The 25,623-nt window shown below is 43.0% G+C and overlaps 1 protein-coding gene across 2 annotated transcripts in view; it reads right to left on the minus strand.

The window, feature by feature from the left end:
* Brwd1 (bromodomain and WD repeat domain containing 1) overlaps positions 1–14,620 on the minus strand; it is a 121,487-nt gene extending 106,867 nt beyond the window's left edge. For both annotated transcript variants that reach the window (XM_026399392.2, XM_077795417.1), the window contains exons 1-8: positions 14,263–14,620; positions 14,130–14,188; positions 14,024–14,053; positions 13,850–13,909; positions 6,906–7,056; positions 4,773–4,871; positions 4,070–4,230; positions 2,530–2,751 (exon numbers count right to left, since the gene is read on the minus strand). In XM_026399392.2, the coding sequence (XP_026255177.2) occupies positions 2,530–2,751; positions 4,070–4,230; positions 4,773–4,871; positions 6,906–7,056; positions 13,850–13,909; positions 14,024–14,053; positions 14,130–14,188; positions 14,263–14,311 (831 nt within the window). In that variant the 5' untranslated portion in view covers positions 14,312–14,620. The remainder of the gene's footprint in view (positions 1–2,529; positions 2,752–4,069; positions 4,231–4,772; positions 4,872–6,905; positions 7,057–13,849; positions 13,910–14,023; positions 14,054–14,129; positions 14,189–14,262) is intronic.
* Between the last annotated feature and the right edge of the window lie 11,003 nt (positions 14,621–25,623).

Consider the following 25,623-nt stretch of genomic DNA (forward strand, 5'->3'; position numbering starts at 1 on the left):
ATATATATATGTCATATATATATATATGTATATATATGTCATATATATATATGTCATATATATATGTCTTACAAATCATGTAACAATTGACTTCCACCTAACAAAATGTAATTTTCAAAAAATGGCAGAAGGGCACCATTTTTAGTCCCAAGTGAATTAATCAATCTAAGGCAGCAATCAATGAATATACTACAGAGATATCACCAGATATTTTGCTCCTTTTGATGGAAAAATTTACATCTTACTGTGACCAATTCTCAATGAACATCTAGAATCTTGCAATATAATTGTTGACATAAACACACACATATCTTGCAATATAACTGTAAATTCATAAGCCCCATCCCAGACATTTTAATTCAGAATCCTAGCAAGCTGTTTTAAAACAAGCTATTTTTGGGGGCTGGGGAGGTGGCTCAAGCGGTAGCGCGCTCGCCTGGCATGCGTGCAGCCCGGGTTCGATCCTCAGCACCACATAACAACAAAGATGTTGTGTCCGCCGAGAACTAAAAAAATATATATTAAAAATTCTCTCTCTCTCCCTCTCTCTCACTGTCTCTCACTCTCTCCTAAAAAAAAAAAAAAAAAAAAAAAAAAAAAAACAAGCTATTTTTTTTTTTTAATTTTATTTCAAGATAAGGTCTTGCTATATTGTCTAGGCTGTCCTTGAACTTGCAATACTCCTGCCTCCGCCTCCCAAGTAGCTTTGTATTTTTTTTTTTAAAGAGAGAGTGAGAGAGGGGAGAGAGAGAGAGAGAGAGAGAGAGAGAGAGAGAGAGAGAGAGAGAATTTTAATATTTATTTTTTAGTTCTCGGTGGACACAACATCTTTTTTGGTATGTGGTGCTGAGGATCGAACCCGGGCCGCACGCATGCCAGGCGAGCGCGCTACCGCTTGAGCCACATCCCCAGCCCAAAAACAAGCTATTTTTAAGCAAGCTCTCCAGGTGACTTTCATGCACATTGAAGGTAACTACTGCTCTCCACACAATCATCAACTTAAGAGAAATACAGGACCATATTAAACTCCACAATGATTCAACTGTTAACATCCAAACTATGGGTATACTACAATCAACAACCCTAAGTTCCTTCAACAAAGAAACACTGGCAAGGGGGATAAAATTTATGGTTTAACTATCTTAATCTAGAGCAACCACCTGTGAAATCCAGTCTCTGTTCTACTCCTGATTAAGTAAATAAAATCATGCCATTCATAAAGTAACTATAAATGTGAACATCAACAAATAGTGTGTGATGACAGTTTTCAAAAACAAATCTTTGGGGCTGGGGCTTGGTCTCACCAGCAGCACACTTGCCTGGCATGTGTGAGGCACTGGGTTCAATTCTCAGCACCATATATGAATAAATAAGGTCTATCAACAACTAAAAAAATTTAAAAAAATAAAAAAAAACAAATCCTTGTCTTTTAGAAATACATACTGAATTGTTTGCAGAATATCAAATCTAGACTTTAAGCACAAAGCAAAATGGCTAAGAATAGCCATAGGTTAACATTAACAGGTCCATAGGGGTGTGTGACTCCATTTTGGAAAAAAGGTTCAAGATAATCCTTCACTTATTGTGGAAAATTTCTTTTAATATTTCAACAAATCTAATCAACTTATCAAAATTCACAAGTTTTAAAAATATTTGAGGGGGCTGGGATTGTGGCTCAGTGGTAGAGCATTCACCTAGCACGGGCGGGACCCGGGTTCAATCCTCAGCACCATATAAAAATAAAATGCAATGTGTTGTGTCAATCTACACCAAAAAATAAATATTAAAAAAAAAAAAAAGAAACGAAACAAAACCCAGGCTTAAAAAAAAAAATTTGGGTGCAGTGGCACATGCCTTTAATCCCACGTACTTGTTACGAGTTCAACCTAGGTAACTTAGCAAGACTGTCTCAAAAAAATAAAAAGGGCTGGGATGTAGCTCAGTAGTAAAAATCCCCTGGATTCCATCTCCAGTACTGAAAATAAAATAAAAAATAAAAGAGGGCAAGGGATGCAGCTCAATGGTAGAGCACTTGCCCAACATGCCTTTTAGGCCATGGGTTCAATTCCCAGTACAGCCAAAACCAGAGAATCCATCTTTTTTTTTTTTAAATTAGGTATATATGACAGCAGAATGCATTTTGATTCATTGGACATCAGTTTTTAATTGACATTCATCCAGATCAATAATCAGCTTCAAAGAGGCAGTAAGTCACCCATGAAGCTTTCTGATAAAGTTCTGCTACATTCGATTTTTATCTTACCCCTTCCATGATTAGTTGAAGTAAAAATGATAATTTTCTCTTGATTACCTAACTTTAAAACACATCATGGAGCTGGGGATATAGCTCAGTTGGAAGAGTGCTTGCCTCAAATGCACAAGGCCCCGGGTTTAAACCGGAGCACCACCAAAAAAAACAAAAAAACCACACCATATAATCACTAAGCACTTTTATATTTTTCTGTTCCAAAGAGAAAGAGTTTTGAAGGTAAAGGCAGTAACATCCACATGTTCAGGGAGTTAATTTACCTGTAAAGATGTAATTGATCCTGTGTGTCCTTGGAGCACTGCAACAGGAGCACAGGTTCTCAAGCACCACACTCTGATGATTTTATCACAGCTCCCTGCAGCAATCATAGTGTTCTCATAATTCACTGCCATATCTGAAATTTCTGCAGAATGACCTCTTAATGTAGATAACAGGCGGCCATTATGTGTTGACCAAATCTTTACCAAACAATCATCTGAACCCTAAGAAAAATACACCAAACACATATATCAGTTCAGCAAATCTTCTGAATCATTTATTAGAGTACTTTTTATATACTGCACAAATCCAATATCTGACTCTTCCTCCCTTCCTTCCAATTGTAGAATACTTCGCCATGGTTCTTACAGTCAAAATACATAAGGAAATGTATTTTTCTTCGAAGGAAAAGCCTAAAGACACTGTGAACTTACCATTTCTATGAGTCAGATCACATTATAAATACTACTTACCCCAAAATTGTCTACCAACTAATACACCCAACTAGAAGTTCCTTCTCAACTGTATTGGTTAACAATAGCTAAGTATTAGATCAGCTCACCAAATTAAATTAGACAATAAATGTTAAGACAGATCTAGACTTCTTAGCCTGAACAAGACTAAGTGACAATTCCGCCACCACCACCCCCCAAAAAGTGGGAAAAGCATCCTTATTTCAAATAACCAAACAACAAAGTCTCAAATACACAATACCATCCAGCATCCATCATTCATCACACAATGATTATGTACTCTGAATCTCACACCTGCAATTAAATTAGCTTCTCACCCATTCTAATCTTCCCTTAAAAACATTAAAAATGTTAAATTCCAAATATTTCTGTACAGCTTTCCAATAACTACTTGAACACAGAAATGCTATCTATAATCAATCCATTTTCCAGAATTAACGATTAATCAATGTATGAATATTTCTAACAGCTTGAAGATTTGTTTCTGGATTTGGGGTTAATTTACATTTAGATTAAGTACAGAGTGACAATTCAATAAGTTCAAAATGAACTAAAGTATTAGATGTGTATTTGGTTTTTTTTTTTTGGTACTAGAGATTGAACCAAGGGGCACTGAACCACATCCCCAGCCTGTTTGTTCTTTTGTTCACTTTTTTTTTTTAATTCAGAAACAGGATCTCACTAAATTGCTTACAGCCACGCCCGATAAATTGCTGAAACTGGCTTTGAACTTGCAATCCTTCTGCCTCAGCCTCCCAAGTAGCAGGGTTTACAGGCCACTATACCAGCCTACACAAGCATAAATTTCAACCATCCTTAATGATCATGCTTAAGAATCACTGCTCTAAGTCATTATCTCTCAAAACAGCACATAGGACTATTTGTCGATAAATCACTTGAGGTACTTATTTAAAATACAAATTCATGGGCCCCATACCAGACCTACTTGGTTGAAATCTCTGAAGATTGGAAATAAGAACCTACAAATTTTATAAAATTTCCTAAATGATGCTGAAGCACACTAAAGTGCTGCAGGCAGTACCCAATTTAGTAGAAAATGTTAACTCACTGTAAAGATTCTATGTCCTGTTCTATCAAATGCTACACAGTAAACAGCAGATAGATGTCCGAGAATCCTTCTGTGCATTTTTATATGCTGATACATAGTTCCTGGAAATGTTGTGCTAAAAGTGGAACACCCTGTGAGCTGTTTTCCTCGATGTATCTCCACTAGGAAAAAAAAACAATGAAAATGGTTAAGAGGAAAGCCAATATTTTTTGTGAAAAACTAAATAAATTTGTTTGAGAAATCCTAAGAACACAAATTTCTTTCCAATTCTGTTCTACCATAATCACTAATGCAGGCATTTGTTTTTTTTCCCCCCCAGTACCAAGGGTCGAACCCAAGGGCACTTAACCACTGAGCCACATCCCCAGCCCTTTTTTATATTTTATTTAGAGACAAGGTCTCTCGCCGAGTTGCTTAGGGCTAAATTGCTGAGGCTGACTTTGCACTTGGGATCCTCCTGCCTCAGCCTACCAAGCTGCTGGGATAACAGATGTGCACCACCTTGCCCAGCTCAGACTTCTTAATATAATGATTGTTTTCATTAATTTTATTAATTATTTTAAGAAAACAGTAGTTTGAAATTTGATATGTATCACTACTTAAAAAACAACCCTGCCTGTATTTCCTTTTTAAATTTGACATTTACAAATTTTATCAAGAAATTAAAAGAACTTTAGGCATCACCAAGGCCCACCTCACTTACCAAGATTTGGAGGAGAGCCATAGTTCACGGGCATTTCAGGAGGTCTTCCTCTATGAAGAGCAGCAAAGGCAGAGCCCTTCCACACTGTGTGCCTGCAGTCTTTAAAATGAATTTTAGATACACATAAAATCTTGAAAGTTAACCCCAAGAAAGATTTTATAGAATACTTACGTATATTGTAATAAACTGTTTATTCAAAGTTTTACCAACTATAATATACTTTAACAGAAAAGCCCTGGAGGTTTATTAGACTATTTCTGAAGGGGAAAAAAAAAAAAAAAAAAAAACTTAGGACATCTCAGATACAGCAGCAACAACAACTAACATTTGTGTAGCACTTTACAGTTCACAAAGTGCTTTCCACATACATTATCTCATTAAACCCTCACAACAACCCTGTGAGGTAGGTATTTTCGCCAATTTACAAGTGAGGTAACTGAGGCTCAAAGATTTCAGGACCTTTAAAGAGATCCACCGCAAACGATTAGTAACAATGGGCCATAAAACCAGATCTTTTTTCAAGTCCCATTTAATGCCAAATAAGTGTTAATTTTTCAATGTAGAATTATACTATACAATATTAAAGACCTTAATCACAACTGGTCCAACTTTTCAAAAATTGAAAATTGAGAAAAATTTTAATTTATTTCACATATAAAAGTCCTTGACTTGTTTAGTCTTAAAATTAATTTGGCCAATACTGCCACGACTTTGGTCTCTTTAGGAAGTATTGACAAATTAAATAGCTTTCCCTTTATTTTAGGATCACAGATAATCCTTTACAGAAGGGCATATAAGTAGGATCGGTGAGTCTGCACATTAACTCAAAAAGCCCCATCCCTCCCTGACCTACAAGAAAAGAACTGAAGAAAAAGTGTCTTTCCTCCTAGGAGACAGCAGCAGAACACAAGTCATGGGCAGTCTGCTGTGCTCAAGTTTAGCTACCTCACAACTCAAAGACAAGGGAGGGATGGCAGCATACTTAACCTCCATGAGCCTCGGGTGCCCCAAACTAACAGGCATATAGTTTTACATGAATGGATCCATTACCACTATCATGACCAAAGAGCAGTTACCAGGCATCCTCTCATGGCACCAGTACAAAACAATAGAGAAACAGGGCCCTACCCTATGCACTTGACCAAGTCTCTTCCAAGGTCTGCCAATTCTAAAACAGTGCTCATCACAGAACAACATTGAGCTTGACACAGAAAACAGAGGAAAACATGCTGCCCAAGTAACTACTAAGTAACAGCCTACAACAGAGTAATTACAAGTGAATAGGAACACAGAAAAGGAAGAATACCAACAGTTTCCTGATTAGAGCCAACATGTGGCATGGCTACAGAGCACTAGGAAACAGCTACCTGGACAAACCAGTCAGGCAGCAAACCAAGAGGGAGGCTGTTCTTCCTCAGTCAAGCTTTATCCTCATGGTGCCTCTAAAGAGGGAGCATCCCAGCGACTGCTCTTAGAGAGTCAAGGGAGGAGGCTCAGGATGGGAGGAACCAACCATCTTGCCCATTAGCAGTTTAGCCACATTATACATAGATAGTATCACATACATATACTTAAGTCTAAGTCATTTGTACCAAGCTAACAGAAAAATAGCAATTTCAAACATTTTACTAGCACATAATTTGCCAAAAAAATAGTGTAAAAAAAAGAACCATGCAATTTTACATTTTTGGTGCTTGTTTTCAAACCGCTACCAACCTTAGAAAATCACTTCCCCTGGTAACAAAGGGCTCTCGGAATCTAAATAGCAAAGGAAATACTTCTAGCATTTTAAGAGTTTATTAGACACATACAATTACATTCAATAAGTTACGAGTGAGCTACAAAATGAAAAAATTAAGAACTCACATTGATAAAACCTCAAACACATCTCATAATAAATTCAAGCTTTTTAGCTTAACATCTGTATCTTGAGCAATTTTTTAAATGCAGAAAAACCCATTAAACACTTAGGTAATAGGATTCAATGTTCTATGCTAAATGCAGAGAATTTTATAGTCCACAGAATGATTTAGTTACATATCACCTTTCTTCCACAATACTTACATTACGTCACAATTATAATAATTATTAAGCTATTAATACAAAGCAGAACACTTCTTCAAATTAAGGTACCTTTTGCTGTACGTAGCAAAGACTGCCTTCCTGCACCAAGTAAAGAAGTGACTCTTGAAATACTGGGTGGAATTTCTTTATCCAACATAGGGCCGATGCGCTGGCAGATTTGCAACAGATGATCAGGAGCCACATGCTTATTGGACAAGACCTGGTTGGAAAGTTAAGTTTTAATAACACTAAATAATACCAAAAAAACAATAAATGTTTAGGGATAAATCTGACAACACATATGAAACACACTGAAAACTACAAAACATGCTGGGAGAAATAAAAGACAGCTGAAAACAATAAACGGAACTACCGATTCAAACCAATCCCAACCAAAATTCAAGCAAGAATTTTTTTTTTATAGAAATCAACAGTATTATTCTTAAATCTGTATGAAAATAACATAAAAAATCCAAAGCAGCTTTGAAAAAGAACAAAGTGGCAGTGTTAACAACATTGGCTTCCAAGGCTTGTTTTAAAACCACAGAAATCAAAACAGTCTGGTATTCTTGGTATATAGTTAAAGAGATCAATGGAACAAATTGTCAAAAACAAGACGTATGTATACTTAGACCACTGATTTTTGTGGTTTTTTTTTTTTAAACCAGGGATTGAACCCAGGGGCACTCAGCCACTGAGCCACATCCCCAGGCCTATTCTGTATTTTATTTAGAGACAGGAGGGTCTCACTAAGTTGCTGAGTGCTTTGCTAATTTGCTAATGGTCGACTTTGAACTTGCCATCCTCCTGCCTCAGCCTCCAAAGCTGCTGGGCTTACAGGCGTGTCACTGTGCCCAGCTAATGATTTCTAATGTGACACCTAAAAAGCACAAACCATAAATAACAAAAATGGTAAATCAGATTTCATCAAAACATCTTCCTTTCTTCAAAAGCAATGTTGATTGCTAAAGGCTGAAGGAAAATATTTGCAAAGCATGTATCTCACGATGGACCTATATCCAGAATAAAGAACTCAAAAAGAGTTCCCAATAATATTCAACTCAACAATACTCGACATTCCAAATTCAACAGTAACAACCCATTTTAAATAGAGTAAAAAGTTTGAACCGACATGTCACCAAAGAAGGTAATACAAATAGCAAATCAACATGTGAAGGTGACTGACATTATTTAGTAAAATACACAATAAGATTTTAAGGAGATACTACCACACACCTGTGAGGATGGCTAAAATGAAAAGGACTGACCAGCCCAAACATTGCAAGAATGTGGAGAAACTGCTGATGGAAATATAACACTACCACAAATTCTGAAAACAGTTTAACAGTTTCTTTAAAAATTACACATAAGGGGCTGGAGATGTGGCTCAAGCGGTAGCGCGCTCGCCTGGCATGCGTGCGGCCCGGGTTCGATCCTCACCACCACATACAAACAAAGATGTTGTGTCCGCCAATAACTAAAAAAAATAAATAAATATTTTTTAAAAAAATTACACATAAGGGCTGGGATGCAGCTCAGTGGCAAAACATCTGCCATGCATTCGCAAAGCCCTGGGTTCAACCCCCAGTTCCAAAAAAGACAAAAAAAAAAAAGAACCCCACCAAAAAAAAATAAGATTAAAAAAAAATTACACATAAGCTGAGCACAGGGACATACACCTGTAATCTCACCCACTCAGGAGATTGAGGCAAGAACACATTCAGTCTGAGGCCAATGCAGGTAACTTAAATTTAAATAAAAATAAAGACTGGGGATGTACCTCTGAGGTAAAATCCTCGTGTTCAATCCTCAGTATCCGCCCCCCAAAAAAAGTACACATACACCCCTGTCATATAATCCAGCTATTTCATTTCTAGACATTTTTTTTTTTTTAATACTCGGGATTGAGTCCAAGGGCACATTATCACTGAGATACATCCCCTGTCCTTTTTTATTTTGAAACAGGGTCTTGCTAAGCTGCTTAGAGTCCCACTAAATTTCTGAGTCTGGCCTTGAACTTGAGATCCTCCTGCCTCAGCCTCCAGGGTCACTAGTATTACAGGTATGTGATACTAAGCTAAGTTCCACTCCTAGGTATTTAAGCATGTGGAAAAAAAAAAAGACTCATAGACACATAAAGGTTTGCGTATTAATGTTAGCAGCTTTCTCTCCAATAGAAAAAAAGAATACAACAAAAATGTCCACTAACTGATGAATAAATTAATAATACACTGTGATGTATCTGCACAATAGAATACAATTAGGCAATAAAAAGAAGTGAACTGATAGTTCAAAAATTCATCTGTTGGGCTGGGGCTGTAGCTCACTGGCAAAGTGCTTGCCTCATATGTGTAAGGCACTGGGTTCAATTCTCAGCACCACATAAAAATAAATAAAGATATTGTGTGTTCCTCTACAACTAAATAAATATTTTTTTAAAAAAATTCATCTGTTGTGTTCTATCTTGAAAGCCAGGAAACAAATATATAACTGCATAATTTCACTTACATTAACCTCTAGAAAACACAAACTACATATAGTCACAGAGGACATATCAAAAAGCTGGATGACAAGGTAGTGCCAGTGTACAGGGAGGAATTTCCAAGGAGTGAAAGGAGATTTCTAGAAGTGAGAAATGCTCACCATCTTCACTACTGTGATGGGTTCATGGCTGTAACATATGCCAGTATTTATCAATTTGAACACTCTAAAATTTTAGTTCATGTGCATTTTATGTTAATTATACATAAGAAAAATAAACCACAAAAACAGTAAAGTATGTAATTTTAACTCATGTATGTACAATGTTACCTGATATGAATGTAACTGGCATAAAATTTAATGGTGCATCCCTAAGGGATCTCAATCATAACATCACCAGCATTCAGGGAATGACTAAGAGCTGGACCTTTAAAGAGATCCACCGCAAATGATTGGTAACAACAGGCCATAAAACCAGATCTTTTTTCAAGTCCTATTTAATGCCAAATAAGTGTTAATTTTTCAATGTAGAATTATACTATACAATATTAAAGATTAAAGACATTAATCACAACTGGTCCAACTTTTCAAAAATTGAAAATTGAGAAAACATCACTGTGCAGGACTAACCCACACATGCAGACCTACAGTGTCCTCAGCCCCCATCCACTAATGTCAGCAGCACTTCCAAAGCACTGCAACATCAACATGCTCCATGTTTCAAACTGAGAAATACTGCTCTAAAGAAAATCTCAAACATATAATTATAGATCTATACCATAGTTATAACCCTGTATTGAACTATTGGTAAAGATCATTTTTTAGGGCTGAGGATTTAGCTCAGTTGGTAGAGTGCTTGCCTTACATGCACAAGAGCCTGGGTTCAATACCCAGCACCACTAAAAAAAAAAAAAAAAAAGCACTTTTGAGATCACTTTTGTCACTTTTTGTTCTTCATCATTAATCCAAATATAAAATAATCCTGGACTCAATATAAAAGTTTTTATTCATCAGCCCTGGTGACAACAAGAGCTTGATAAAATACCTTTGATTTCCCAATCGGACTCATGTTCTCCACCTCCTGGCAGATATACCAACACAAAAGTGAAAAGTATCAAAACCAGGTAGACCTCAGAAGTTTCTTAATAGTAATTAGCACTTTGTGCTTCAAATGTCAGTACCTAACCTCCCAAACACTGCTGCAAGTAATCAGCACAGCACACAGGAATAGGAGATGAGTGGAGCTAGAAAAGTAATTCCAACAGAATCAAGAAAAATCACAGGCATAAAAATCTGTCAGTCAAAGCCAGGCACAGTGGCAGTACACACCTATAATCTCAACAAGTTGGGACACTTAGGAAGATCCCAAGATCAAAGCCAGCCAGCCTCAGCAACTTAGCAAGGCCCTGAGCAACTTGGTGAGATCTGCTCTCAAAATTAAGAAATAAAATAAAAAGAGCTGGGGATGCGGCTCAGTGGTTACATGCCCCTGGATTCAAACCCCAGAACCAAAAAAAAAATTTTAAAGAGCAACTGATACATGATCTTCCTCTCTTTAAATCAAAAGTGCCACTAACACTCAGGAAAACAAGATTAAAACACTAGATTTCACTGTGCCTTTCCAATACAGTTATATCCTCCATTAAAAGTTTTGGGTTTTTTTCTTGCATTTCACCATGGGGAAAAAAATGATGCCCAGTCCCACCATAAAGACTGATTTAACTGGTTTGCAGCCCACTTTGGACATCTGGAACTTGCTCCCAGATAACTCTAACCAAAATTTCAGAACCATTGAGAAAATGGAATAACTTCAAGAAGAAACAATGACATACCCAGAATAAGACAAATATCTGTCTCTTCAGTAATAGCGTAGGAAAATGATGATTCACAATTTTATATAATCAATGCCATTTTTCCCCCCAGTACTGGGGATTGATCCCAAGGGCACTTAACCATTGAGCCACATCCCAAGCCCTTTGTATTTTTTTTTCATGACGATTTTTTTTTTTTTTTGAGAGAAAGAGAGAGAGAAGAAAGAGAACTTTTTAATATTTATTTTCCAGTTTTCGGCGGACACAACATCTTTGTATGTGGTGCTGAGGATCGAACCTGGGCTGCATGCAGGCCAGGCCAGCGCGCTACTGCTTGAGCCACATCCCCAGCCCCCCTTTGTATTTTTTTGAGATGAGGTCTTCCTAAATTGTTTAGGGCCTTGCTGAACTTCTAAAGTTTGCCTTGAACTTGTGATCCTTCCGTTTCAGGCTCCAGAGACACTGAGACTTCAGGAGTGCCTCACACCTGGCATGGACCTGAATTTGAACTAAACATAAAGACACTCAGAGAAGCCAGATGTGGTGGAGCACACTTATAATCCCAGCAATTCAGGAGGCTGGGAGGCCCTAAGAAACTTAGGGATACCCTGTCTGAAATAAAAAGGGCTGGGGATGTGGCTCAATAGTTAAGTGCCCCTGGGTTCCATCCACAGTTCAAAAAAGAAAGGATCCTTTTTTCATTGTGGTCCTAGAGATCCAATCCAGTGTCTTGTACTGTGCATGCTAAGTACATGCTGTACCACTGAATAGGCCTTTATAGAGATGCAGTCCAAACAATTTGCTTTAAAATACTCCAGCATATTAACCAATGAAATAAATGGCTATCTGAAGCCAGGCGCAGTGGCACATGCCTGTTAATTCCACCTACCCAGAAAGCTTAGGCAGAAGGATTGAAAGTTTGAAGCTAGCCTGAGCTAGCAAGACCCTGGGTCAAAATTAAAATGTTTAAAGGGCTGGGGATGTAACTCAGTAACAGAATGCTTGCCTATCATGCTAAGGACCTGGGTTCAGTCCCCAGTACTGCAAAAAAATAAACAAGAAAAAAAATGAATGGCTATCTGGAATCTGCTTAAAAACAATACAGTGAGGCAGAGATTAGCAGATGCAACATTTTTTGATTAATCACTAAGGCTGGATAAAAGGTACCTGGTGGTGGGTTTCTTATTTGCTTATTTATTTTGTTACTAACGACTGAACCTCAGGTGCGTCTTACCACCTAGTAACATCCCTACCTTTTTTAAGAAGTTTGCCCAGGCTGGCCTCAAACTTTCAATCCTCCAACCTCAGTCTCCTAAGTTACTGAAACTACAGGAATGTGCCACCATAGCCCACTATTCTATTTTTTTGTATTTAATTATCACTTTATATTAAAAGTGACTGTAGAAACCAAAGTAAACAGCAAATTGGCAACAAATTCAAATCTGTTAATGGTATATAGGGGATCATTACATTCTCATTTAGGTACATTTGAATTACTTAGTGTCATATCAACAATGCTTTTCTGCTTCACGGATAAAGCCATTTTACAAATCCCAACCCCCCAAAACATATATGTATAAAACATACATTTAATACTTACTGTTCATACATGCATATAACAAATCCCCTAGCTAATTCTTTTACATTTTTTTATTTTTTATTATTTATTTTTAGTTGTAGTGGCACACAATACTTTTATTTATTTTTATGTGTTGCTGAGGATGGAACTCAGTGCCCTGCGCGTGCTACAGGAGGGCTCTACCGCTGAGCCACAACCCCAGTCCCCCCTTTTACTTTTAATACAAGAATGTTAAGATTTTACCACCTTCTGCTTAGAACCGTGATAGAAATTGAGACGTTTCTTTTTCCCCCATTATTTTCCTTACTCATGATACTGAACATGGCCTGGTAACCAAAAACATGTTTTACCCCAATATACAAATTTCCAAAAATATTTCCCAGGAAAATGTTTATTCCACCAAGGACAAATGAATCCTTGCATTACTGTAACTGGAGAAAACCTAATTATATCTTAAGAATAGAAAAAAAAATTATAAAGTATAAATGTATTCACGTTAACATTGCTTAAAAAATAAAAAATTTACTAATTCAAAGCCTATGTTTTTTATACACAGCGAGATCAACTATAAAATTAAGTAAATAATCAACTTCCTAAGGCATTGAAAAACTGTACTGTAAAAACAAAAATTGTACTGTTCAGAACAGCCAAAGCATTGGAGTGAAATATTCACGAATCAGCAATACTTTTCTCACGCTGCAAAGAGAAAAAAAAAAAAAAAAAAAAAAACCTCCAAGAAAACCTTTCGCCACCTTCGGAGACCAAAGACTCTATTCCTAGGGAACAAGTGGTCGGAAGACCTGGGCGGGGCAGAGGAGCAGCGGCCAATCAGAGCTCGCCTTACGCGCCGGGCCAAGGTGGCAGGCGATGAGAGGGCCCCACTGAGTGGCTGGCGGGCGCACGCCGCCCCCGAAGGCAGCCGCACCTGGAGGCTCGGCCCAGCCCCGAGCTCGCGGCACCCCCTCCACCGCCCCCGGAGGCCGCTCCCTGCCAAAACAAACCCCGCCGCCTCCAAAGCAAAACAAACCCTGGTCGGGGACAGGCCCGCGGTCCCGGCCGCACGCCCAGCGCTCCGGTCGCGGGGAGCCGGGGCGAGGGCAGGGGCGGCGCAGAGGACGCGGGCGGAAACGTCCGGTGCTCACCAATTCCTCGTAGCTCCTGTTGTGCTCGTTGCCCTCCCAGTCCAACCTCTTCGGCAACAGCTGGAAAGACACGAAACGCGCCCGCGTGACCACCGCTCCGGCGCGGGGCCGCGGGGGCGCGGGCGGGGCCCTCCCGGGGCCGGGGGCGGGACGCGCGGGGACCGCGGCACCAACCTGGTACTGCTCCAGCTCCTGCACCAGCACCTGCGGCAGAGACGCACCGTCAGTGGCGAGCCCGGAGCGCCGCCACCCCCCGCCCCCCGCGGCCGCCGGCGCTCACCTGGGCGGCTCTGCGGCACGGGCCGGCCGATAGGTACCGAGCGATGAGGAAGTACAGTTCTGCGGAGGGAAGACGGGAGTCGGTCAGGGCGGCGCGGGGCGCGGGGCCCGGGGGGCGCGGCGCCGCGTCTTACCCGACTCGATGAGCGGCACCGGACGTCGGGCAGGCGCGGGCTCCGCCATGGCCGGGCGCGGAGCGGGGAGCGAGCGGGCGAGCGAAGCGTGTAGGCCGCGCCGAGGCCTCACCGCGCCGGCGTCCCCTCTCCTCAGGCGCGCGCCGCCGCCGCCATGCCGTGCGCGCCGCCAGCGCCCGACGCCTCCGCGGGGGAGGAAGTAGCCCCGCCGCGGGGACGAAAAGTAGTCCCTCCGGAGGCTCAGCGACGCGAGCCTCGGGCCCGCGCCGAGGGAGCGCGCCCGCCTCTTGTGGCTTCCTGCGGCTGGGGGGCGCGGGCGGGGGCGGCAGGCAGGGGCCTGGACCGGGCCGGGCGGGGCGCGCGCGTGGTTCCGGATCCCTGCGCGGTGAGGCGGCGCCGGCCTTTGTGCGGCGGCAGCGGCGGCTGCGGCGGCGGCCCGGCTGCTGGAGGGCGGGAGCCGGGGGCGGAGGTCGGGCTGCGGGCCGACGGGCGTGGGCGGGGCGAGGGACGGGCGGGGCTGCGCGGCAGACGCTGCCGCCCACTCTGCTGGTCGTCGCTCGGAAGGGACGAGTCACGGGCGGTCACCCGAGGCCAGCGTGTCTGCCCCCCGCCAGAGAGCCATCGCTCGAAGGACGCGAAGCTTTGCCCGACCGGGGTCCCCGGACGCTGTCCCTCTTGGCCGCAGCGCGTGGCAAACAGCTCCCAGTCTGCGTCACCACGAGCGGCGCTGCAGAAGGAAGAATCAATAAGACCCAGCCGCAGTCCCCCGCCTGCTGTCCCGCGGGGAGGTTAATACGATGCAGCGCGCCGCGGAGGGTGTCCGCGTGGGGAGGCGGCCGGGCGGCGATGACTTAGCCGGATTCTCCAAGGACGGCTGGACGGGGGAAGGGCAGTGCAAGCAGCAGCCCGTTCCGAGGAGGAGGATCAGGAAACGGGTTGGAGGGTCATTTGTATCCCCTTGGAAGACACTGATAGGATTTGAGGTCGGAGAGGTGGACAAGGGCCCGGAAAGCCCTTAATTGTGCTGGGCTTTTGACCTACGTGGATTCGTGCCTTTAGCACGTTCAGTGTGCCCTTTTAGTCATAAGTACAGCAGGAGTGTGAGTTACCATTCTCTTTCCTGCTCCGGGAGAGAACCCGCACAGTATGTGGTTCGGATCAGACTCTGGACTCACCTGGACTGCTCCCTGGTTCCACCAGCTTTTAGGTGTGTGCCTTGAGCAAGACGCTGAATCTTTGGGTCTCAATTTTCCTCAACTGTAAACAGTAGCTAGTATTTTTGTTTACATCATAGGCCTATGAGCATAGGCCTGTGAGTTGATAGAGTTTCTAGCACATAGTAGGCACCATATTGGAGCTAACAACCCCATGCTGGGGATTGAACTCGGGCATAAGCTACCATTGAGTTATTTCTCCATCCCTTTTTTATTTTGAGACTGGTTCTCACTAAATTGCCCAGACAAGCCTGGAACGTTGATCCTCCTGCCTCAGCCTACTGAGTAACTGGAATTCCAGGCCAGTGCAGCCATGCCCAGCTGACTTGTGTTATTAAGTAGCTGGAGTTCTTTTCTAACAATCCAAACATGTTCAGGGTGGTGCTCAATTAATGCAACAAACACAATCAAATCATGGGTTAAAAAGAAGAAAGACCACGTTTTGCCATTACAAAGATTTTTTAGCATGTTAGAGAAAATGTGAGCAAATAACGACAAGGTTTGGGGCAAAGGTAGAAGGGACATGTTCTTGCCTGAGCTAGAGGAAATGGGAAAGTTTGGGTCATCCAAACTACAATTTGTGGGAAAGGATTATAGGCATATGAACAACAAGAGGACAAAACAAATAGCATTTTAGTTGTCCCAGTGGCCCACGCCTGTAATCCCAGAGGCTGAAGCAGGGGAATTGTAAGTTCAAAGTCAGCCTCAGCAATTTAGTGAGACCTTAGTCTCTAAAATTTAAAAAAAAAAAAAAAAAAAAAAAGGTGAGAATGTGGCCAGAAGCATCTGAGTAGTGGTTATAAGGATAGGAAAAGATGGCAGTATTGAGGTGGAATGAAAAGAAGAGTCCTGGGCTTAGGGGTGCAGCTCAGTGGCAGCACACTTGTCTAGCATGCAAGAGGCCCTGGGTTCAGTCCCCTGTAGTGGGGGCATAATCGCAAAAATCTAGAGTTTAGGGTTTGGTGGGTTAAAGTTGTGCCACCAACTGCAATGGGGCATTCAAGCTGTAGCTAAATTGTTAAGAAGTATAACTTCTTGGGAGAACTTGATTATATGAAATTACAACTGTCCCTGTGGGACAGTGTGGTCTAATACAACCTCCAAGAAAAAAGATACAGGAGTTTATATCCCAAATGCCTGTCATTGTCTGGAGTATAATTCTGGAGTGGGCAGCATTATGTTAATGTGAGATCAGAAATGATGGCATGAATCTTTGCAAGAGCCCTGGTAGGCCTTTTACAGCTTAGTCTGACACCTATCACAAATGCTCATCCAGGATTACCCTCAAAGAGGCATAACCTCCCCATTCAACTCCCAAGTGTCAGAGACTCAGATAGGACTCATATACGCCTACCAAGAAGAAGAAAGGGGAACACATTGTCCACCAGCAACTAGGTAATGGGTGCCTGCCAGAAGTGCCCTCCAAATAAGGCTGGACTCAGGTATGTATCTCTCATACATTTGAGTAGCAGCTGTCCTAAATGTGCATGCTAAAGTTTGCTTTTGAGAAAGTGGAAATAACCTGAAATTACATAGAGAACTAAATTATCAAAAAATTGGTTGGTAGGGACTGGAGATATAGTTCAGTTGGTACAGTACTTGCCTCTCATGCACAAGGCCGTGGGTTCAATCCCCAGCACCTCAAAAAAAGAAGAAAACCGGTTAATAAACAAGGGTCAGAAAATCTTAACTGGTGATGTTAAGCTATAATATGGTCATCCCTCTCCACTCAAGGGTTACATCTTCAAGGAAAAAAATACTGTGATTAAGCTTTTGGCCAGCAATTCCTAAATAAACTTGAAAGTAGCTCTTGGTTATCTACAGTGCTCACTTCAGTAGAAGCCCAGTGAGACTGAGAAAGGCCTGAGGGCACGTAGCTAGTAAACAGCCCCCAGCTGAAGTCTGGGTGTGACAGCCCTGCCTTAGAACACAAGCACCACAAAAGTCTTTCTCCCCTTGCTGTGTCACAAAGGAGGGAAACCAGACCTGGAAAGTAGGAGATTGACACAAGGTTGCACAGCCAGTACCTGGGAGAGCTGGAATTTGAAAATCCATGTGATAAGTACGCACATGAGCTCATGTATCACAAACAACTCTTAGTTCTGGTTCTTCTCATTTTAAGGATGAAGAAATTTGAGGTTTAGAAAGTTTTTAGAATTTGCCTAAGAATGGAAAACTTAGCAACAACAACAAAAAAACAGGCCTTCCTATTAGCACATAAGAGGACCCAAAGTTGAAGTGTGAAAAGCTTATGTGGAAAATTATGCACAAACCAGTCTGGCTCCAAGGATGGTTAGAAATGAGGACTTAGGCAAAAATGTGGATTAGGGCAATTGTGAAAGACTGAAGAATGGGGTAAGTAAGGCCAGGCAAAGTGGCACAAGCCTGTAATCTCTGGAAGCTGAGGCAGGATCACAAGGTCAGGGCCAACCTGGGCAATTTAGCAAGAGATACCATGTCTCTAAAAAGAGTAGGGTGTAGCTCAGTGGTAGAGCACTTGCCCAGCATGTGTGAGGGCCTGGGATCCAATGCCAGCACTGCAGAAAGGCAGAGATGAGCAAATCCACAAGCAGTGCAGACCTCACAAAGAAATTAGGCTGGGATGTAGCTCAGTGGCAAAGCATCTGCCTTGCATTCACAAAGCCCTGGGTTCAACCCCCAGTTCCAAAAAAGACCAAAAAAAAAAAAAAAGAACCCCACCAAAGTCTAATGATGTGCTGATGTGGCCTTATGTTAGCTAAATTCAGGTTTATTCAGGAGGCACTGATGATTCTGCATCACATCAGCAGAGCTTCTAGAGACGTGAAGTAGATGTGATGCTGAGCCTACCTATGGAGCCCTTGTAGCACAAACAGGAGTCCGCACATGGGGAGAAACGGAGTGCACAGAAAACTCCGACCATTTCTTTCATTCAACAGAACTGAAGGCCTGCTCTGAGTTCCCCTGGGATAAGTCCCCTAGTTAACTTCCTGACAGGTTTACAGAAAACTGAGAAGTTGACCATGAGGCATCTGATCTCTGGCCTGGCCCCTTTGTCACTTGCAGATCTTGTCTCTAATTCCTGAGGCCCCTTTCCACCCGCTGTGGGTGTCATCTTTCCCTCAGGATCTTTTCTCCCCTTTAAGTCTGTCCCAGCCAGCTGTCCCATTACTGACTTGTCCCTGCCTCCCTCAGCAAATTGTTTCCACATTTATCTGCTCCCTCTCCAAATTCTGCCTCTCCCTGTCACTGGCGTCTGTCCCTGTTTGTTCCTGGCTTGCAGGCAACGGCCCATATCTGTCTCCAAGTCTTACCAGTTCTCACTTTGAAATTCTTCTCACAACACCAGGAGCACAGTGCGGTTGGAGACCATCTGGGGAATGTGGGGGCTGGGTCCAGAACGTCTGCGCTCAGATGACAGAGTTCAGCAACCTCCGTGGCCCAGGAATAATCTTTAAAGTGAGGAGAACACTGACAGATAACATTTGTGGAATGTTTTTATGTCAGGGACACTGCTAAGCCATCTGTGGTGCTCATGAGATGGCTAGAATACACGGGTTGTGAGCATTTCCAGAGGGTGCCTGTGAAGCTCTTTGATGCCTAACTCTCAACATGAAGCATTTATATGAAAATAATTTTTCCGGGCTGGGGATGTGGCTCAAGCGGTAGCGCGTTCGCCTGGCATGCGTGCGGCCCGGGTTCGATCCTCAGCACCACATGCCAACAAAGATGTTGTGTCCACCGAAAACTAAAAAATAAATATTAAAAAAATTCTCTCTCTCCCCCCCCCTTCTCTCACTCTCTCTTTAAAAAAAAAAAAAAAGAAAAGAAAATAATTTTTCCCATGCATTTCCACTTAGTTTAGGCCCTCAAGCCTCAAAGCCAGTCCTGTCACTACTTTATGTGTGTGTGTTTACTGAAGATTAAGCCCAGAGCACTTTACCACTGAGCCACATCCCCCCAGTCTTTTTACATTTTTGATATAGCATCTCTAAGTTGCTCAGGGCCTTACTAAATTGCTGAGACTGGTCTCGAACTTGTGATCCTCTGCTTCAGCCTTCCAAACTACTGGGACTACAGGCATGCACCACCATGCCCAGCTCTTTGAAAATCTTAATGCCGTCTCCATTTTACACATGCAAGCCATCAGTAATACTTCCCATGAGGCAACCTTCAAAATGTGTCTAAGGGGCTAGGGTGAAGCTGTAACTCATGGTAGAGCCCTTGCCTAGCAAGTGCAAGATCCTGAGTTCCATCCCCAACACTGCAAAGAAAAAAAGAGTGTGTGTGTCTGTGTCTAACTGCTTCTCACCACCCTGAGTACAACCTCCTACAGACCACTCTGCTTCTACCTTTATCCTGTTCCTATCTGTTCTCAAAAGGCAGCTTCAGGGAGCCTGTTGAAACCTAGGTCAGCTCAGTCCCTCCTCTCTCAAAATTCACCAATGGCTCCCAAGTGAGCCCAGGCCCCACAAAGAGCCCCATTATGGCCTCTCACTCCCCAGACCCCTCTCCCACTTTTCTCCCCCTCATGCTATGCTCCAGGCACATCTGGAATGCAGTTGCCTCAGGGACTTTGCACTTACTGCTCTTGCACAGGAATGCTCCTTCCCCTAGGAATCCCACGTGGTTCCGTCCCTCCCTGCTTCAAGTCTTGGCCCAAAGTTCACTTTTCAGGGAGATCTTTCCTACCTTCAATAAAACTAACCTTCCCAGTCACTCTGCACCCCCACTTCCCTTTTCCTTCCTGCTTTCTTTTCCTCCATAGCACCTTTGACCTCACCTGCTGTAAAATTTGCTCACCTCTCACTTATTGCATATCCCTCCCACTCTATGAAGGCAGGCCGGGGTTTGTGCCTGTTTTGCTCACCAGTACATCTCCAGAGCTGCTGTAAAGCCTGACATATAGTAGGCACATGATAGAACCGTACTGGATACTTCATGAAAATCACTCATGTGAGCTAGTCAGCCCTCAGCTTTACTCTCCAGCCTCCTGGCCGCCAGTGTAGTGGTTAGATTCGAAGACAGCCCACAAAAACCTGAGCCCCCAACATACCTGGTGACCTTGCCCCACAGGAATCTCCACTGCTATCATGAAAACAGGGAGCATTTTCAGGAGCAGTAACAGAAGCTGCCTGGGGGAGAGGATTCCAGTGCTAGGAGAACAGGCAGTCTGTCAGTGCATTTCCCGGGACTGGGCCTGGCCTCCTGGCACACAGCATTCCTGCCTCCTCCTGACAACCTTGCTTCACCTCCACTGCTCCATCACCCCAAGCCTCTCCCCTAAGCAGACATAGTGCCCTCTGGTTTCCCCAGGGGCCACTGACCCTAAAGCTTAGGAGACAGGAATCTGGCCTTGTCTGCCCCAAAGGTGAGCCTTTGGAGTTGCAGTGAGAGGAGGGAGAATCACAGCAGGACAAAGCAAGTCTAAAGAGGGAAGAACAAAAGGGGGAAGAAAGAGCTAAGTGGAGAGGCTGGAGGGATCATCATTAATTGTTGTTAGAAGGCTTGTCTGTATGCTGGTGGTGACCATTGAATACTGCTGCGGAACCTTTGAAGATGTTTATTTGAGTTTGTTGTTGTTGTTGTTTTTACCAGGGATTGAACCCAGGGGTACTGCTTAACCACTGAGCCTCATCCCCAGCCCTTTAATTTTTATTTAGAGACAGGGACTTGCTAAATTGCTTATGGCCTCGCTAATTTGCTAAGGCTGACTTTGAACTTGTGATCCTCCTTGCCTTAGCCTCCCTAGACACTGGGATGACAGGCATACACTAGGATAAGTCTCCCAGCTTATTTGAGCCTTTGATGATGTTTATTTGCAGGAATAACTCTCCACTTGGTAACTGGAGAAAGATTCCTGGTCCCTCTTCTTACCTACAGGGTACTTCTGGCCTAGAGCAGGGTAAAGAAACCACAGTCTAACCCCAAATCACCTTAGTATTGAAGAACCAAACCTTCCAAAGCTGTAAGATATGAATATCAGTATGAAATGAGGTTGAGATGATTTTTGACTGCAGAATCCAGAATCTCAAATATTGTCTTTAACTACCCACTTTGCAGCAAAGGTCTTCAATGGCAATACTTGCATAGAAGATATGGCTGCAGAAAGTTCTTCATCAACCCTGAGCCTATTTCCTTGTGAGCTAGACTCCATGCGTAAACAATTAATTTGTTCAGGTCATGCAGTCTCTGAAGACTGACCAAAACCACCCAGAAATGGCAACATCTCAACAGCTAGTATGTGCACCCCAGGCTTGAGAGCCCCATCGCTGTCAAGGCTAGGACTTCTAGAGGCCTGGTTCTTATGCCCCACATTTGTCTTTTCAGATGCATGAAAGCAAAACACTTGAGATGAACCTCTCCTCACAGAGCCCCACCTCTGCTCCGGAAGCAGTAGACTTTGCATATGGTTAGATATGGGCTTGCTGGTTTTCAGTAGATTTTCAAGACCGAAGAATCCAGCACATTGATCAGCCTATATATTCATATTAAACAAAGGAAATAAAAGAACAAAATTCATGCAATCAGAGGTAGCTGAGAATCATCAACAAATGGGTTTGTTCATTAACATTTTTGAGTAGGTTAATTTTTCCATACAACTTAATGATACAATTTCCTAATACAATCCTACAAGACAAGCTTTGCCAAAATCTAATCTACGAAGTTACACATTCCACAGAATTTAATTATAAAGCCTTTGCAAAGAACAGATTACTACAATAGAACATTTTGTTCTTTGCAGTAAATAAACAAATCAGAAACTCTGTTTCATGCTCAAAAAGAAATGAGTATACACAGACTTGCCCTGAATTACATCCTGGTCCCACAAGGCTCACGTTTTCTCATTAGTATTTTCAGAATTTCAAAATACAAATTTTTCAACATTCTTTTTTATCTCTGTAGCAAAGAGTAATGACCAGCCCACTACTTGAGTTATCTGTGATCTTACAATGTATGTTTCAAGGATTCCAGTTGCATGGTTGTCTGAACAAAAGAGGGATGGATTGACAGGTAATTATGAATCTTCTCCAGCTGCCTAGAACACAGACAGCTACATAAGCAGGAGGCAGACAATCCACCCACCCAATCAAACCATTTTCCAGAGTCTCCTGGATTCCTTGCAAGACCCCCCCAGGCTGTAGAATATACCACTCACTCGGGTAGTGATAACCAGGAGATGGGGACAAGGATAAAGGGAAGGTATCAAATGACAGGGATGATCAGAGCAGGACAGTATTACCCCCAGGTGGGGATGGGGTGGGGTTGGTGGAGTTCTGGTTGTGTGCTGTTTCTTTTTTTGTTTTTTTTTTTTTCTTTTTTAGTTGTAGTTGAACACAATACCTTATTTTATTTATTTTACTTTTTAAAAATATTTTTTAGTTGTAGTTGGACACAATACCTCCATTTTATTTATGTATTTGAATGTGATGCTGAGAATCGAACCCAGCACCTCACTTGTGCTAGGCGGGTGCTCTACCACTGAGCCACACCCCCAGCCCTGTTCTGTTTCTTAATCTGAGATGCATTCACCTGGCAGGTAGATCTCCTATAAAAGGACACCTCTGTTTGTCAATTTACACAGAAAGGGTGTGCATCATTCTACCACTGTGCTTTTTCTGAGAAGCCCTTTGTCCCTTGAATGGCCTACCTCACAAAGCTTCCGCCTGCCTTCTTCCTCCCTTTCTGTCTTTGTTCTCCTCCACCCCTTTCCCTGTCTTCCCACTTCTCTTTGGTGCTGGGAATTAAACACAAGGTTTATACACTCTAAACAAGTGATCTACCACTGAGTTACAGCCCCCAGCTGTTCTGCTGATTAGTAATCATCATACAATTTTTTTTTCAATTTTGAATTTTAAAATAATTTTAAACTCAAAAAAAAAAAAGTCGATTCATGAATAGCAGAAAGAGAGGGGCTGGGGATGTAGCTCAAGCAGTAATGTGCTCTCCTGGCATGCGTGAGGCACTGGGTTTGATCCTCAGCACCACATAAAAATAAAATAAAGATATTGTGTCCACCTATAACTAAAAAATAAACATTAAAAAAGAACAGCAGAAAGAGGCCAGGCAGGGTAGCCCATGTCCCTAATCCCACTGACTCAGGAGACTAAAGCAGGAGGATTGTAATTTTGAGGCCAGCTTTGGCAATTTGGCAAGCTAACCCTAACTCTCAATGTCTCAAAATAAAAGGTTTGGGGATGTAGCTCAGGGGTATAGCACCCTGGGTTTGATTCCCAGTTTGGGGTTGGGCGGAACTAGCAGAAAGTACCCCATACCCCCAACTGTTAAAAACTCCACATGTAGTTTCAGCAGTGCTTGTGCTGAATACACTTGCATTATTTCTTCTGTGCTTCTACTGTAAAGAAGAGCTTTGGTTCTCCCCAATTTCCTTTTTGTTTGCTTGGGTGCCTGCTTTTCACTGAGTCAGGGTCCCTTAGGAACACTGCTGGGAAGTTCCTCCAGGAGCTAACTAAGTGCATCCTCTGTGGCCCAGGAACCCAGGGGTACTTTACCACTGAGCCACATCCCCAGCCCTAAGTTGCTTAGGGCTTCAGTAAATTTTCAGACCGCAGTAAGCACCAAACTGGAATTTACCACATGCCCATCACAGGGAGATCAATAGGAACGAAGGTGCACGGACACTCTCATGAGCAAAATAATTGAGCAAAAAATGGTAGATCCAGAAGGGTGCATGCTGTGGCGCTCAATGTCCAAGTGGTTCCAAGTGGTCTGCAGAGCTGGAAGCCAGGACATGATCAACCTTCCCATAGGAGTGGAGCAAGGGTGTGTCAATAACATTCATGAAATAATATTATATTATCCAGTACTGAGGATTTGAACTAGGAGTTTTCTACTACCCGCTTACATCCCCAGTCGTAATAATTTTTTATTTTTGGGGGGGGGGTATTGGGGAGTGAACTCAGGGGCACTCCACCACTGAGCCACACCCCGCCAGCCCTATTTTGTATTTTATTTAGAGACAGGGTCTCACTGAGTTGCTTAGTGCCTCACTTTTGCTGAGGCTAGCTTTGAGCTCGAGATCCTCCTGCCTCAGCCTTCCAAGCCAGTAGGATTACAGGCATGGGCCACCGCACCTGGCCGTTTTTTTATTTGTTATTTGTTCATTTTTATTTTGAGATAATGCTGAATTGCTGAAGCTGGCCTCAAACTTGTGCTCCTTCTGCCTCAGCGTCTTCAGTCCAGTTTCTACTTGGCCTTTGAGACTGGGGGTGTCCTGCTGCAGGAGAAGCTGGTATCCTTTGTCAAAGAGCTAAATCACACCTGGCCAGGAAGTCAGACGCCTCAGGGAAATCTTGGAGAGGAAGAGGAACTTAGGGAAGCTTCAGGCCAGCTGCTGGCCCAAGCCGATGTGAGCCATCTGACAAATGTGCCCTTGGTATCCACTAGTGCCAGGGCCTTGCCTTGGGATGCTGAGCAGAGGAGAGCAGTCTGTTTCTTGCTTCTCTTCTGCCTTCCCAACGGTGCAGAAAGTGTGGCATAACCGGCTCACAAGTTGACACCTCGCAGATCCTCCACCTGGCTTATTAGCTAGGCACCTTCCTTCATCTCATTTGAAATGTGAATGACAATCACCTATGAAAGGACAGGAGAATTAAATGAAATAATGTTCTAGCCTAGAATATAACACTCTAATTTTGTTGAGTGAGTTGATTCCTTTACTAAATTAGATGATCAAGAATGTGCTTTTTGGGTAGGCTGGGGCTGGGGCTCAGCAGTAGAGCGCTCACCTAGCCTGTGTGAGGCCCTGGGTTCGATCCTCAGTGTCAGATCAGGTGAGGCAGGTATCGACCAAAGGAGGCAGATTTAAAAAGACAGCTGAACGAGGCTTTATTTGAGACTCACTCCCAGGGGAATCTTGATCAGACCAACAGAGTGGACAGGAGGAGGATCTGAGGAGAAACCACGTGGGAGCTTGACCAGACTGGACTTTTATGAGGCTCACAGCAGGAAGGGAAGGGCTTGGGACAGGAAAATGTGTTCTTAGGGTCCCTTGTCCCATTGGAGTTGGTCAGGGGAGTTGGCTAACTCCAGGATTGGCCAGGGAGTCCTGCTGATTGACAGGCTTTAAGTCAGGAGACCAGGCTGATTGACAGACATTTCCGCAGGCACCTGATTGATGTTCCTTTCCCCGTGGGCTGCTTTGTTT

This window comes from Urocitellus parryii, chromosome 2 (genome assembly GCF_045843805.1).
Source record: "Urocitellus parryii isolate mUroPar1 chromosome 2, mUroPar1.hap1, whole genome shotgun sequence".
Lineage (NCBI taxonomy): Eukaryota > Metazoa > Chordata > Mammalia > Rodentia > Sciuridae > Urocitellus > Urocitellus parryii.